Raw genomic sequence first — 17,059 nt, forward strand, 5'->3', positions numbered from 1 at the left:
TTACGTGGTGCTCTGGAGCCTATGTAATGGGGAGCCCACAGTTTTTTTCTGTTGTTGTTGAGGAAGATGCACTCTGAGCTAACATCCACTGCCAATCTTCCTCTTTTTGTAAGCTGCCACCACAGCATGGCCACTGACAGATGAGTGCTGTAGGTCCGTGCCTGGTAACCAGACCTGGACCGCCAAAATGTAGTGTGCCAACCTTAACCACTAGGCTGCAAGGGCTGGCCTGAGCCCATACTTTCAAGGGTAAATCAAGGAAGGCTTCCCAGAGGCACTGACATCTGAGATATCTGAGATGAGATCTGAAGGATGACGGGAATTAGCAGGTCAAGGGACAAGGTATTGGGAGTGAAGTGAGAACATACCAGCAGAAAGAACACCTAGATTATTTAAAACAGTGCTTTCTCAGACTTTTAGGAGCATAAAAATCACCTAAGAATCTTGTTAAGGGGCAGATTCTGATTCAGTAGCTCTGGAGTGGAACATTTCTAACAAAGTTCCCATGGAATGCTCATGATGCTGGTTCCCTCTTCTACACTTCCACTCGGTAAAAATGTTCTAACGGGGTGCAAAACCTCAAGAGGAAACTGTGAACTATTTAAGGATAGCTGGCATGAAAATTGCAAGGAATGGGGTTTGTGGGCTGTTGTGCTGGCTAGAGAGGGAATAGGAGATAGATCTGCAATGCTCATCACTGCTTAAGGGGCTAAATCACAAAGGGACTTACAAGTTAAGAAAAGAAGAAATTTGGAACAGCAAAGAGGGCTTTAGCTGCCAAAGGGAAAAATAGGTTGGAATGGGGAACCCCACTAAAAGAAAGGAGACCCACTGAGAGTCTTTTCCTGTTAAGTAACTATACGAGAAACGATGGTGGCCTGAACTATGGCAGTGGCCTTGGGGATGGAGAGACATGCTTGAATTCAAGAGCTGTTAGAAGATACAATCAACAATTTGGTGACTGATTTGCTTGGGGGATGAAAGAGATGGAGAACACAAGAAAGGCATGGCATGAGGTTATCGGGTTCCTTTCAGCTGCCTACAGTCAACACATAATTACAAAGCGCGTGGAGAATAGCTGTTCCTCAGTGGCACATAGGCAGCATCTTCTCCATTTTAGATGCTCCTTCTACTTTTGGGAATTGTTGACCTGCTTTCTTCAAACTTCCTTCAACCTGCCTCAATTTCTACTAACTACTGAAGGCCTGGTAGAGAAACACAAAACTAGGAAAGTAAATCTGTACTTTAAAATTTAGCACTTACTCTCTTATTTTGTTCATTAGTTGTGTGGGGTGCATTGGCCTTCCCAAATTATCTGTTGCTCTTTGAGGCCAAGGACCGTGTCAGATCTATTGTTTCCATTCCCCATGGTGCTGATGACCAAGGAGGCACTTAACACACGTTAGCTATTTGATAGAATAACATCTAGATGATTACATATCAATGCCATTTATCATCTCACAAAAGATGATAAAAATAACATCTGTAAGGTATTGAGTTTTACACGCATTATAAATGCCATCATCTTCTTTCGTTTATCAGAATCCTCTGAGACCTTTATATCCAGGTAGTTTGGATAATGACTACAGCTTCATTGAATTATTTTAATAGAATGGAAGCCTACTTCATTACATTGAACTCTACTGCCACCTACTGTTCATGTAGTAAGTTAACATATTGTGGTCCCCACTCCATTCTTCACTATCGAATGCTTTCTTCATATCTCAATGGCTTTCTATGCTTTGAGCTTCATCCTAGAGTAGATGTAATTTTCTAAAAGTTTACGGTGTTTCGTTGTAACAACCCAACATGATACTGACAATTTTCTCCCTGGGCAAAAAGTTTATGCCTTTATGGAACATTAAACATTTTTAAATTTAATGATACAATGGTCCTTTCATAGGCTTTTTTTCTTTTTTTGGGAAAACTAAAAGAGAAAAGTCATGAAATTCCTGAAGAATTTTTCCCTAGCTCCAGTAGATATCATTAAACTGGACATCTATTTTGGATATACTCCATTCAGGGTGTAAATCTCACTTATCCTTCCATGACATTCTTTGTAAAACCGTCCCTGATTCTTCATTCTGGAAGTAAATTCTCCCTTCCACAATTGGTAATTGTTATAATGAACCACATAGTGGAAGGACAACAAAAATTCCAATTAAAAAAACAGCTTTATAAATTGTTTCCCTTCATTCTCCCTTCTCTGTTGGTTACCGTCTTTCTTTTGCAGATAAATAAAACGGAACCCTCGGCTGTAACAATCTTATAAAGTCTTTTGTTTTAAGAAGGGAACATTTTAGGAAGGGCAAGGATAGAAGCAGGGACACGTGTTGAGTGATGATGAGACTTGAGGCAAGTTATTTTGTCTTTGATTGCTGTTCATAGATACTAGATGGTGAGGATTTCAAAGGTTAGTGAAGTGACAGTGGACCGGGACTAAATTTACATCTTTTCCCTCTAATTCCCTATTTTAGAATGAAAATGTCAGTTTAAAAGGGGAGGAAGGCACCAAGCGAGGAGCAATTATTTGAGCAAATTTCTGGCATAACCTAGGTGTCTAGGTAGTCCAGTTGGATTGTCTTTAACGAGGAGGCTGAGCGGTGGGGACCGGCACCCCCGTGTCTTGGGTTTCCTGGACCTGGAGTGAAGTCCGGGCTCTGCTCCAGGTGAACCGCGTCCGCCACTCCCTGGATCTTCCCCACCTCCTCTTCTGTGCACCGTCTGTATCCACCCAGGTGCCTCTCTCAGGGGTTGGATGTGTCCCCTCTCCTGGTCACGGTCACCGCCCCGGCGGCGGCACCCGGCCTGTGACCCCCTCCACCTGGCGGCCCTGGAGTCACAATCACTTATTCGATCCCGCTTGTGCCATCTCTTCACCGCGAATGGGTGAAAATGGCTACAATTTACGGCAGCCCCGCCCTCGGAAGAGCTGTTGGAGGGACTCCTGCTCAAGCAGAGGAAGACAGGTCAGGGACCTCTTGTCGTCGTCCCATCCTCCCCGGCCTCTTGTGACACGAAATGGTGTTTGGAGGGGATGACCTGCGGCGGTGGGCGCGCAGGCAAAGAAGAGCTTTTTCCCACTAGGAACCCAACTCTTCGATTCTAGCGGCGTTTCCGGAAGCGTTCTCACCGGACCTAGGCGGAGACGGACTTCCGGCTCCGACTTCCCCGTCTTCCGAGTTCCGAGCTCCGCCGCTTCCGCCCGAAGTTGCCCTAGGCTCCGGCTGCGAGCAGCTTCTTCCGCCAGGAGTCCCTAGCAGCTCGGACTCGGAAACTGGCCCTAAGGCGGCCTGCTCCTTCTCCCCCCAGCCTGCCCACCGAGGCCGGGGCCCCAGGAGGCGGCGGCGGCTGCCGGGCCTGTCGCGGGGCGTTCTCTCTGGCCGAGCCCTGGGCCTAGGGGGAGCGGGGCGTGCGGAGAAACGCCCCGGCCTGGCCCAGCCCCAGCCCGGCTTCCCGCGGCCAGTGACCGTGGCCGCAGGCCTCGCCGCGCCCACTCCAGCCTGGGGCGGGGCCCGGCCTCCCCGCCCCTCGGGCCTGCCCAGCGCCGGGTCACTCTCCTCCTCAGCCCTGCGGCGCTGTAGCCGCCTCGCTCCTCCGGGACCCGGCCGTCCCGTGGCTTCGGCTGCTGGGAAACATGGAGTTTGCGGAGCTGATTAGGACCCCGCGGGTGGACAATGTGGTGCTGCACCGGCCTTTCTACCCGGCCGTCGAGGGGACCTTGTGTCTGACTGGCCACCACCTGATCCTGTCCTCCCGGCAGGACAACACGGAGGAGCTGTGGCTCCTCCATTCAAACATCGACGCCATCGACAAGCGGTGAGTGCCCGTCCCACCGGCTCTTGGGCGGGGAACCTGGGGTCCTTAGGTGGTCGTCTGAGGAAACGCGCCCCAGTGCCCCTGCAGCCCGCAAAATGAGCCCTCGGCGGCCTGGATTGCGGATTTGAGGTTTAGAAAGCAGGAAACCATCCAAATGAGATCCCTGGTTTCCATTAGATCTCGGTGGAATTCCCAGGCTTATCACATGTTTATTGTCATCCTGATTATCGTTTTTGGTGCATACACCATTTGGGTGGATTTTTAATCTTTTCTTTTAAAATTTCTTCTCCTTGCACCATCACATTCCTTGACTATTATTAATCGTGTATCACAGTTGATGAAGTTGTGATTGAATGTGATTTAAAGTCTTTACTTGCCACTTTTGAGGAAAACTCAAAGAACTGAGGATGTAGTGTCTAAATTCCACAAAACCGCCCCCCCCCCAAATTGTTCAGTTTATCATATTTCTCCTTATTTCTTACTTTCTGGATCATCACTTTAATAGTTTTCGTTATTGGAGATTGTAATGTCTTTTATGTATTTATCTTTACTCAGTTCTGCTTTTGGAAAGAACAGAGTTGGGTGTCTTATGCAAAGGTATTAATTCTTTTTTTTCCTGCACCCCAGCTCTGTCTTTCCAAGGTAGTGTCTCAGTCAAAAAGTTATACTTCCGTCTGCCGTCAAAATTGCCGTTCTCCCAATGGCTCTGGGTGCTTAGTCTAGCCAGAAGGTAAATAGATTATCCGATTTATACTAAAGTATACATGAATGACGACAGCTTTTGTATTATCTCAGGAGAATTTGAAATTTAGAAGATTCCTAGAGAGATTATGCCTTAAAAGAAAGTAATTTCTAATGGTAGAATTGAAGTAAGGGTGAAGTGGTGAGAGTTTTTTTGTTTTTCAAGCAGCGGGCTCCTGCTACGGTCTTCTTCAGATCTCCTTCTCCTTTGTGAAAGTTGTCAGTGGGCTCTCCCTGCCTGCATAATAAAGTCTTAAACCCCTTAGTGTGTCATTCATGGTGTGCCATGTTTTGGCCCTAATCTACTTTTCCCACCTTAGTTCTTGCCATTCATTTTCATGAACCCTTTTCACTAGCCAGCCCTCACTCTTTATTTTGGCTCATCCATATCGTGCATTCTCTCGTGTCTGTGTTTTACTGACGTTCTTCCTTCTGCCTGGAATGCCTTGCTCCTCCCAACTTTGTTAAACATTTATTGAATATCGTTATGGTCCAGACATTTTGTGAGGCATCAAGGACAGCAAAATGAATAAAATATAGTTCTTGTCTTTCAGGAGTGTATAGGTTATTATCCAGCTGTTGCTCGTCTATCAATATTCAGTTTAACCACTTCAGCTGCCACCTCTATGACACATTCTTCTATTAATCCCACAACTAGAAGTAATTTCCCTCACATTGAAACCCTCCAGCTCTTTAATTACACCTCTTTCATAGGTGTATATTAAAATTTGTATTTTGATGGTTGCATATGTGTTAGCTCCTTGAAGCCAGGACTCGCATTTGGTTAATTTTTATCTCCTTCAAAACTCCTAACTGTGGCTTGGGTGGATAGGCACATCGGAAATAAACGAAGAATTGACCGCTGAATGGTCATTGGGGCCATAGAATACAAATTAGGTTTCCGCCTGCCATCAACTCTCTGTTCTTTCTTATTTACCTCTTTTTATGGTTGCTTTTCACTCTTTCATTTCATCATATTTCCCTAGCATTCACTACATGCTGGGCCTGGTAGGGCTTAAAGGAGTATATAAGGCATGGACCTTTTAATCTGTTGGGGGAAAGTAACAAACTCTAGGCATGTTTACCTTTTTCCTGGGAAGCAGCATGGTGTAATGGAAAGAGCATAAGCTAGGTGGTCAGATCAGAGTTTAATTGTTGCTTTCAAGAGATATTTGCTTCTGTGTGTCTTCTACGTGCTGAGCACTGTCTTGGCTCTGCAAATGCAATGGTGACTAAGACAGACTAGGAGCTTATGTACTAGTGGAGGAGATGAACATTCAGATAAATCAACAAATATGTAACAATGTCAGATAATAAGTGTCAGGAAGGATAATAGAGGAAGATGGGAGGCTAGAGAATGTCAGGAGGCAGTGTATTTACAAAGAATTTCAGAGAAGACAAGTGACATTTGAATGAATGACATCCAGATGAAGGGAGGAAGCTAGCAACGTGAATATTGGAGAAAAGAGCCAGAGGAAACAGTGAATGCAAAGACCTGAGACAGGAACATGCCTGTCATGTACAAAGAAGAACAGAGATGCCAGTGGGCGAGGGGTAGGGGCTAGGGGGATGGCAGAAACTGGTTGGAGGTGTAAGCAGGGGCCAGATCGTGTAGGGCCTTATATGCCATTGTGATGGTTTTCATGGGAAGCCCTTGGAGAGTTGAAACCAAGGAAGTAGTGTCTGATAGACTTTTTAGAAGGTGATTCTGGCCGCTGGCAGAAGATGGATTGTAGAGGGGCAAGAGTGGAAGGAGCAGAGGCGGGGTTGGGAGGCTGTTGAGTAGTTCAGGTACAGGTGATGGTGACTAGAGTGGAAGCAGTAGTAGTGTGGTGAGAGGCAGTCAGATGTGGGACCTATTTTGAAGGTTGAGCTGCTCCGCCTTGCTGGTGAGTTGTCGATGGGGTGTGAGAGGAAGAGCAGTGTTAAGGATGACTCCTTCAGTTCTGCCTCTTATTAGATAAATGCCCTTGGGCAAGCTACTTCACCGTAAGGGGAAGACCACCCGTCTCATGTCTAGTTGTAACTTATATTTGAGTAATGCTTTACTAGCTTATACAATACACTGCATACATAATTTGATCCTTTCAGCAGACAAGGTTGTACACAAGTTTTATAGTTATACTTTTTTTTTTCTTTTTATGGACTCCAGAGGTAGAAAGTTGAGTTAATCCTATTCAGTGGATGACTCATCATTTTCATGATTGATTCCTTACAAGGTTTTCTTGGTTTTTTATTTTATTCTTTTTCAGCCCTAATTTTCACTCCCATTTTCCACCTCATCCTCAATTCCTTCAGGCCGCTGTGTTAAATGTTGCTATTTGTCCTTGGATATATCCCTGTAAAGTATATGTCACTGTTGTGTATAGGTGTGTGCACACAGGCATGTGTGAGTTTAATTTACCTGAGTAGGATTATGTTGTAGATCTTGTTCTGTTTCTCAACATTTTAACTCAGTACTCTTTTTCAAGATCTCTTCATATTGCTGAATGTACATCCGTTTCACTGCTTTTCACTGCAGGGTAGAATTCCAAAGTGTCTGCAACATTTTACTTATCTGACCCTTTAGATACCTCCAGCTCCCTGCTGTTACAAACATCTCTGATAAATGAACTCATTCGGGTCCCATTATAATCTTGTCTAAATGCTTCTCTGAGATTGTGCTTAGGATGGGATTGAGCTAGAAAGCATATTTTTCCATCATTCTTACCAATATTTGGTATTATTGTCTTTCTAATTTTTGCCAGTCTGATGATTGTGAAATAGTATCTCTTTGTTTTATTGTTTCATTTTGTATTTCTCTAATTACTGTTGAGTTTAAATATCTCTTTATATACTTCTTAGCAATTCAGTTTAAAATTTTTTTCCTTTCTGTCAATTGCCTGTGAATTTCCTTGGCCCACTTTTTAAATTTGGGTGGTTGTCTTTCTTGTGTGGATTTGCACCAGTTCCCTGTATACTCTCTAGGGATCAATTCTTCACTTAGACATTGCAAATATCTTCTGCTAGTCTCTCACCCATTTGTTAACTTTTCTGTGGTGCTCTTTGTTAAACAGAAGTCCTTAATTTTAATGCAAGATTCGTCTTTTACTTTATGGTTTGTGCTTTTTAAGTCTTGGTTAAGAAGTCCTTCCTTATCCCAAGATCACTAGGCTGTTCTCCTACAGTTTCTTCCATCTTAGCTTTATAGTTTTACCCCTTATTTTTAGGTCTTTGTTCAAGTGTGATAGGAATCAAATTTTGCTTTTGTCTGTGTAGCAAGCCAGTTTTCCTCATACTATCATCTAACAAGCCATCCTTGACTGATTTGTCATCTATCAAGTGGTTTTATGTATATGTATATATAATATACACAGCTTTTGCTGTATCCCATAGGTTTTGTTGTGGTACGTTCTCATTTTCATTTGTCTCTAAGTATTTTCTAATTTCCTGTGTGATTTCTTCTTTGATCCTTTGGTGGTTTAAAAGTGTGTTGTTTTTCACAATTTTGTGCATTTTCCAGTTTTTCTTTTGTTACTTATTTCTAACTTTATCCCATTGTGGTCAGAGAAGATACTTTGTATGATATGTATCTTTGTAAATCTTTTGAGATTTGATTTGTGGCCTAACATATGGTCTATCCCGGAAAATGTCTTATGTGCACTTGAGAAGAATGTGTCTTCTGTTGTTGGATAGCATGTATATGTCTGTTAGATCTAGTTGGTTCATTGTGTTATGTCTTCTGTTTCCTTACTTCTGTCTGGTTGTTCTATCCATTATTGTGAGCGAGGTATTAAAGTCACCAACTATTATTGTGGAACTGTCTATTTCTCCCTTCAATTCTGTCAGTTTTTGCTTCATATATTTTGATTGTCTGTCATTAGGTGTGTAAATGTTTATAATTGTTATATCTTCTTGCTGTGTTAAACCTTTTATTAATAGATACGGTCCTTCTTTGTCTCTTGTAACCATTTTTGATTTGCAGTCTATTTTGTCTGATATTAGTTTAGCTGTTCCTGCTGTGTTTTTGTTACTACTTGCCTGGAATATCTTTTTTATCCTTTTCATTTTCAACCTGTTTGTGTCTTTGGATCTGAAGTGAGTCTCTTGTTAGACAGCATATAGTTGGATAATGTGTTTTTATCCATCCTGCCAGTCTCTGTCTTTTGATTGGAGAATTTAATCCATTTACATTTAAAGCAGTTATTGCTAAGGAGGGATTTACTTCTGTCATTGTGCTGTTTGTTTTCTGTATGCTTTTTTTTCCTTAAAGCTTTTTTGTCTCTCATTTCCTCTTTAAATTAATTTCTCATTTTCTTTTGTGTATATTCTATAGCTATTTTTTTTGTGGTTACAACAGGGATTACATTTAACATCCTGAAGTTATAACACTCGAATTTATACCAGCTTAAATTCAATAACATATAGAAGCTCTTCTCCTTTGCTGCCCATCCCCACCCCTTTCCATTGTTGATGTCACAAAATTACATCTTTATACATTTTATGCCCCAAAACATAATCCAATAATTCTTGTAAATGCATTAGTCTCTTAAATTATGTAGAAAACAAAATCTAGTTACAAACCAAGTTACAGTAATATAGTATACAGTAATATTAGCTTTTACAGTAACAATTGTTTTTTTCTTTAAATGTATTAGTCTGTTAAATCACGTAGAAAACAAAAAGTGGAGTTACAAACCATTGTTATAATAATACTGGCTTTTATAATTGCCTATATGTTTATCTTTATTGAGTTCTTTATTTCTTCATACAGCTTTGAGTTGCTGTCTGCTGTCTTTCCTTCCACCTTGCAGAGATCCCTTGAGCATTTCTTGCAGAGCCAGTCTAGTGGTCACAAACTCCCTCAGCTTTTGCTTATCTAGGAAAGCCTTAATTTCTCCCTCACTTTTGAAGGACAGTTTTACCAGATATAGTTTTGCTGGATTCTTAGTTGACAATTTTTTCTTTTAGCACTTTGAATGTATCAGCTCACTGTCTTCTGGCCTCCAAAGTTTCTGATGAGAAATCTGCTTATTATATTATTGTGGATCCCTTGTATGTGACAGTTCACTTCTCTCTTGCTGCTTTTAAGAATCTCTCTTTGTCTTTTGAAAGTTTGATTATCATATGTCTTTGGGTGGGTCTCTTGGAGTTCGTTAAGCTTCTTGAATGTATGTATTCGTGTCTTTCATCAAATTGGGGAAATTTTCAGCTATTAATTTAATTCTTCAAATATTCTCTCTGCCCTTTTCACTCTCTTCTCTTTCTGGGACTCCCATGATGTGTATGCTGGTCAGCTTGTTGGTATCCCACAGGCCTTTTAGGCTCCATTCACTTTTCTTAATCTTTTTTCTTTCTGTTCCTCAGACTCATTGTCCTATCTTCAAGTTTGCTGATTCTTTCTTCTGCCTGCTCAGATCTGCCTTTGAATTCCTCTAGTGAATTTTTCATTTCGCCTCTTGTACATTTCGGCCCCAGAATTTCTTTTTGTTTTTGTTTTTTTAAGGTTTTTAATGTCTGTATTGATATTTTCATTTTGTTCACATCATGTTCTTGACATTCTTCATGCCTTCTTTCAGTTCTTTGAGCATCTTTAAGATCATTGTTTTGAAGTCTTTGTCTAGTATATCTGTTATCAGGTCTTTTTCAGGGACAGTTTCTGTTAATTTATTTTTTTCCCTTTGAATGGGCCATACTTTCCTGTTTATTTGTATGCCTTGTGATTTTTTTTGTTGAACATTGGACATTTGGATCTAATAATGTGCTAACTCTAGAAATCACATTCTTCCCCTTCCATGGGGTATGATTTTTTTTGTTATTTTTTCCTTATATTTTTGGTTTTGATTTTTTATTGTTGTAGGCTGTCTCTGCCAAAAATCAGCCTGAGGTATAAATTTAAGGTCTTCTTATGTCTTTTCTGAGCCTGTCCCTGGACATGCACAGTCACTTCTTAGTTTTCTCCATATATGCAGTTGTTTTTGAATGTCCTAGTCTTTAATGTTTGGCTTCCAAAAGGGAAAAGTGAAACTGAAGTGAGGGGAAGGGAGCTAGCCCTTTAAAATCCCTAGAAGTCACTTGCTGGGGAGGGACTTGCAACAATGGAGGGAGGTGCAACAGCAGTGGCTGCTCACCTTCGGCTGCACCTCTGTGATCAGAAGCAGCAATCAGTGATCAGAGCACAGATCCCTGATATGTGGAAGACAGGGTCCTTTTTCCCACCCTGGCTCTATAAGCTGTGTGCAAGCTACTCCAGGAATGTGCACAGCTGTCAGCCCCATGGCTATGGGTGGGGGATGGGTAGCTGCTATTTTGCTAAGAGATGAATTTATCCAAAATTAACTGCAATTTGACATCCAAGTCTTCCCCTGGAAGTTGCAAGCCTTTAATAGACTCTGGAATTCCAAAATAGTACATCAAACAGATTTTGCCAGTGCAATTGCTGTCTAAGTGGAGAAACAAATTCCTGGTGTTTCCTACTCCACTATCTTCCCAGATCCTTTCCCTTACTGAGTTTTGGGAGTTATTCTTTTTTTAAAAAAATATATTCTAGGTATAAGTCCTTTATCAGATAGAAGGTTTGCAAATATTTTCTCTTAGTTGATGAGTTATCTTTTCATTCTCCTTAACAGTGTCTTTCAAAGAGCAAACATTTTAAATTTTGAAGAAGTCCAATTTATAAGTTATTTTATAGATTGGAGTTGTGATTTCCTATATAAGAAGTCTTTGCCTAACCAAATGTCACAAAGGTTTTCTTCCATGTTTTTGTCTAGAAGTTTTATAGTTTTAGTTTTTACATTTAGGTGTATGATCCATTTTGAGTTGATTTTATATATGATTCATGGTGCAGATCCAAATTCTTTTTCTTTTTATTTTGGCATATAGATATACAGCCATTTTTTGAAAAGTCTGTCCTTTCTTCAATGAATTGTCTTTGTACTTTTGTCCATGTATAAGTGGATCTATTTCTAGACTCTCTTTTCTGTTCCATTGATTTACTTGTTTACCCTGATGCCATTACCACACTCTTAATTACAGTACCTTTATATAGCAAGTCCTGAAATTATGTAGTGTTAGTTATCCAACTTTGTTCTTATTCAAAGTTGTTTTGGCTATTTGAAGTTATTTGCATTTCCATATGAATTTCAGAATCAGCTTGTGAATTTCTAAAAAAAAAAAAAGCCTCTGTGATTTTGATTGAAATTGTATTGAATCTATTGATAAATGAATTTGGTGAGAATTGACATCTAATATCTTAATATTGAGTCTTCTGACCCATGAACAAAGTATATTTCTCTGTTTATTTTATTTAGGTCTTTAATTTCTTTCAGCAATGTGTTACAGTTTTTACTTATAGGCCTTTCACATCTTTTGTCAGATTTTCCCCTATGTGTTTCATATTTTTTTTTAGTGAGGAAGACTGGCCCTGAGCCAACATCTGTGCCAGTCTTCCTCTATTTTATATGTGGGATGCTGCCACAGCATGGCTTGATGAATGGTGTCTGGGTCTGTGCCCAGGATCTGAACCCGTGAACACTGGGCCACTGAAGTGGAACATGTGAACTTAATCATTGCGCCATGAGGCTGGCCCTGGGTTTTATACTTTTTGATGCTATTGCAAGTGTATTTTTTAATTTCAGTTTTCAGTTGCCCATTAATCATGTTTTAATCATGTATTATTAATCGTTGTATTAATCATGTTTTTTACTGTCTATGTTTTATGATACATTGACATCTTAGGGCCTTGCAGACTTGGTGAGGTACTACCCCTCTCAGGGTTAGCTAATTCCAAGGGATAGCAAATAACTTGCCTGTAGGCACACCTTTGATAAGCAAAACAACCAGTCCTGAGTTCATACCCCTTATCTGCCTCCTTTTACCAGGCTTCTGCAATCAGGACTACTATTCCTCTGCCCTAAATCACCCTGGGGCCAGGTACTAGACAACTAGGGAACCACTATTTAGCCCAAAGCCCAAGAAAATTATTCAGACTATCCAGTCCTAAGCTTCCTGCCCTGCCTTGCCCATTGCCCTCCTTGAAACATCACAATTAAGGTTCTGGCCCATGCTTTCCCCTTTCTCCTTCTGCCTCCTGACTGACCCTCATGCTTCCTCATGTGGCCCTGCATGGCATGGTGTCCCCCCCCACCCCCCACTTTGGGAAATATGAGTAACAAACCATCTTTTCAATGACAGTCATCTCCTGATATGTTGGCTTCACCATACCTGAATGAAAACAAAATCCTTGGTACTTTAAACATCATTGCAATAGTATGAGAAATACTATTGATTTTTGTATACTGACCTTGTATCCTGAAGCTTTACTAAACTCACTTATTAAATCTAATAGCTTTTTTGTAGTTTTCATTGGCTTCTCTAAATAGAAAATCATGTCATCTGTAACTAAAGACAGTTTTATTTTTTCCATCTCAATCTGTATGCCATTTATTTCTTTTTCTTGCCGTATTGCGCTGGCTGTAACTGTCAGTACACTGTTGAATGGAAGTGGTGAGAGTGAACATCCTTGCGTTATTCCTGATCTTAGTGAGAAAGCATTCAGTCTTTCACTATTAAGTATGCTATTAGTGGTAGAGTTTTTTTGTAAATGGCTCTTATTGGTTGAGGAAGTTCCCTTCTGTTCATAGTTTGCTGAGAGTTGGGTTTTTTTGTTTTGTTTTAAAATGAGGCATAGATGTTGGATTTTGTCAAATGCTCTTTCTGTATCTGTTGAAATGACCATATAGTTTTCCTTTTTTAGTTTGTCAATATGGAAATTACTTTGATTTTCAAATATTAAACCAACCTAGAGTTCCTGGGATAAACTCCAATTGCTGATGATGTATTATGCTTTTTGTATATTGTTGGATTTCATTTGCTAATATTTTGTTTAGATATTTTGTATCTATGTTCATGAGGGATATTGGTCTGCAGTTTTCTTTTCTTGTAATGTCTTTGTCTGGTTTTTGTATTAGGGTAAGGCTGGCCTCATGGAATGAGTTGAGAAGTAATTGCCTCTTCTTCAATTATCTGGAAGAATTTGTCTTTGAATTGATAGTATTTTTTCCTTAAGTATTTTATAGAAATCATCAGTGAAGTCCCCCAGACCTAGAGTTTTCTTTGTGGGGAAGATTTTAATAAAATTTCAGTTTATTTAATAGCTACAGAACGGATCAGGTTGTTTCTTCATGAATGATCTTTAATAGTTTGTGTCTTCTGAGGAATTTGTCCCTATCATTTACCTTGTTGAATTTATTGGCATAAAATTGTTCCTAATCTTTCCTTGTTATCTTTTTAATTACTGTAGCATCTGTAATGATTGCAACCTCTTTCATTCCTTATATTGGTAAATTGTGACTGACTTTATTTTTCTTTTTCCTGATCAGTCTGGCTAGAGGTTTGTCACTTTTATTGATCTTTTCAAACAATCATTTTTGCTTTTATTGTTTTTCTCTATAATTTTATCTTTTCTGTTTCTTTGACTTTTGCCTTGATCTTTATTATTTAATTTCTTCTGCTTTTGATTTAATTTGCTCTCTTCTTTTTCTAGTGTAGTGGAATCTGAAGTCACTAATTTGAGGCCTGCCTTCTTTTCTAGTGTAGGTGGGCTCCTCAGACTATCAGCCCCACCCAGGTTCCCTTTCCCTGACCTATAGCCTAGAAACTCTCAAAACAGCAAACTGGGGCAATCGTAAGACTCACCTTGTTTCCCATCTCCCAGGGATCCCTGTTCTTCTTTGCCTTGTGTCCAGTGTGTTGAAACTACTTCCTTGTATTTTGTCCAGTTATTTTGGTTCTTTCAGGTGGAAGGGTAAATCTAGTCCCTGTTATTCTGCCTTTGCCAGAAGTTGAAATGCAAGAGTATGATTTTTCAAAATACATTTTATAAGAGTCATTCCACCGTGTTGATCATCTGTGGATGTCTGGTGGAACTTTCTTTACTAGGATTTGACCCATGTTGATAAGGTTTGCTTTCCAAATTAACAGTGCAGTGATGTGAAGCATGGGGTGCTTACAATTGAGGGGAAACTCAGGAAGAGTAGCTGTAGGAGTTGTCTTTCTAAACTGGGAAAAGTGTAAGTAAAATGACCAGCTTTTGATCAATCTAAGAATTCCTAGTTTAGAGAATGCTCTGAAATATTAATGGAAAAGAATTGGGGGCAATCAGTGGCAAAGCAGAAGAAAAATTAGAGCTATCAGCAAGTACAGACAATAGCAATAAAAGGAAGACAAAAATCCCAACTAAGGTAAAATTAAATTTGTATAAAACTTACTGATACAAAATTTATGATAAGTTGTGGCATTTACTCTGAAGTTTTCCTTGATTTAGAATAGATATTGCAAGTTAATAGTTTTTAAAGACTGAAAAAGAGGTACTTATATTTAAAATCAACTGCTGCAAGCTTGGAAGTAAATAAAATCTGAAATGACCTGTTTTCCTGTGCTTCAGAAATCTCTGCACAAACACTTAACACATTAATTACAGATCTTTTTTTCACTATTCTTTGAAGTAAAGCCCCAAATAATCTCCATTAAATGAATTGGCCTATAGATTGAATTACTTTATGTATTTGAAACATTTTTAAATACATATATTTTAAATAATTTATGGCTTACATTTCAGTGATGCAGGCTTGACTCTTCATTAATTAGACGAACTGGGGAGAAGAAAGTTGAATATAGATGGTCATTATAATTACATTCTCTTTTCAATGAAACAATCATAGAGTTAGGAATGTACATGTTCTTAAGCATACTTTGTAATTTTTTACAGATTTGTGGGACCACTGGGTACCATCATCATAAAATGTAAAGATTTTCGAATTATTCAGCTGGATATCCCTGGAATGGAGGAATGTTTGAATATAGCCAGTTCCATTGAGGTAAGTATTTTGGAAACAAAATCTGATGAAAATAAATAGTGATAAAAGAGAACCTTATATTCTGACTCAGTGTAGCTCTTATTTAGTCATGTTCTGTGGCTCAAATATTGAAGACTGATAGGAAAACCTTACCCTGATTCGTTGTCAGAGGAATGTGATAGGATTTTATTGACTCAGCAGTTTTTAGTGTTACTTATTCTTCCAGCTTCATCCGTGTTGTAGCATGTGACAGGATATCCTTCTCTTTTAAGGCGGAGTAATATTCCATTGTGTGTAGGTATAGGGTGAGGCTTTTTTAAAAAGTTACTTCTTTTAGGCGCTGGCCTGGTGCCTGAGTGGTTGGGTTTGTGCGCTCCGCTTCAGTGGTCCCGGGTTTCGCCACTTCAGATCCTGCTCATCAGGCCGTGCTGAGGCAGCATCCGACATAGCACAACCAGAGGGACCTGCAACTAGAATCTACAACTATGTACTGGGGGGCTTCCGGGAGAAGAAGGGGAAAAGAAAAGTGATTGGCAACAGATGTTAGCTCAGGTACCAATATAACAACAACAAAAAGTTACTTCTTTTATAAAGCAAGTAATTATCACCAATGATTGTAGTCTTTTGTTTGTTTTTAGTAAATCTGGATTTCCATATGTTAGGTTTCTTTAAGACGGGGTGTGTTTGTTTTCTATTTGTATAAACAGTATTGAATATCTGTTCAGATTACAAATAATAGAAATTTTACTCAGGGAAGTTAATATTTAAATTGAAGAGCTCACACTATTTTCTTCCCCGTTCTAACCAACTATTTTGGTATATACTCAGATTTTAAATTGCCTTATTTTAAATCATTGCCACTAAATTATAGCAATTAACTTTTATGTTTATGGTATTTTCTAGATAATTATAGAGGCACACTGATTTTTTTTTCTGTCTTTGAGTGACTAATTTGGGCTTTGTGTCCAAAATAAATGCTACTGGCTTAACTATTAAGAGGGCAGAAAGGCTTAAAAATATGTAACTAGGATTTTGTTTGATTTTTAAACCAGAATGGAGAAATAGAGGAACAACTGTTGTGGTACTGAGAAAATGGCATGTAACATTTTTCTTTCTGCTTTTGCTAAATTTTACTTAAGGAAGTGAGATGAGCTGAACTGTTTGTTTTACGTATCTGTCATTTGCAAGTAACATAGTAGTGTTGATTTGACCAAATTTGCTAACATAAGTGAGTAATGCACTGTGGCTTCTACCCTGTTAAATTGAAGTGTGTCCTGCTATTTGGGCTGGGGAATGCCACTGGCCCACTTCAGAGTTGAGCATGTTGTTTTCAGTTGTGGGGTTGGGTTTTCACTGACTCATCTATATTTTTCTCCTTATTCCTTTTATAACTTCTGAGATAGCTGGTTGGTGGGCGTTAGTGAAGTTGCCTATGCTGAAGCACAGTGATGAAGAAATAGGGCAGAGCACGTTACCCCATTTTCTGATTGCATTTACTTACCTTTGTTAGGATCTGACACTAATCAGTTATTTAATTAACCATATATGTATTACCTAAAGCTCTTTAGAAACTGACTGTTTATATAGAAGTCCTGATGGCTGAAATGAAGTTGTAAATTATTAGTCATTCTCATAATTTGACCTCAGAAAGTGAATCTTCTATT

General features: G+C 39.5%; 1 protein-coding gene across 2 annotated transcripts in view; it reads left to right on the forward strand.

Moving 5' to 3' along the window:
- Positions 1 to 3,144: 3,144 nt before the first annotated feature.
- MTMR9 (myotubularin related protein 9) overlaps positions 3,145 to 17,059 on the forward strand; it is a 58,967-nt gene continuing 45,052 nt past the window's right edge. Inside the window, exons 1-2 of one of the 2 annotated variants that reach the window (XM_001495580.7) lie at positions 3,145 to 3,819; positions 15,308 to 15,416. In XM_001495580.7, coding sequence (XP_001495630.4) covers positions 3,638 to 3,819; positions 15,308 to 15,416 — 291 coding nt within the window. In that variant the 5' untranslated portion in view covers positions 3,145 to 3,637. Of the gene's footprint in view, positions 3,820 to 15,307; positions 15,417 to 15,689; positions 15,948 to 17,059 lie in introns of those variants that run through there. The other variant, XM_070256849.1, reaches the window with a different exon arrangement.

Source organism: Equus caballus, chromosome 2 (assembly GCF_041296265.1).
Source record: "Equus caballus isolate H_3958 breed thoroughbred chromosome 2, TB-T2T, whole genome shotgun sequence".
Lineage (NCBI taxonomy): Eukaryota > Metazoa > Chordata > Mammalia > Perissodactyla > Equidae > Equus > Equus caballus.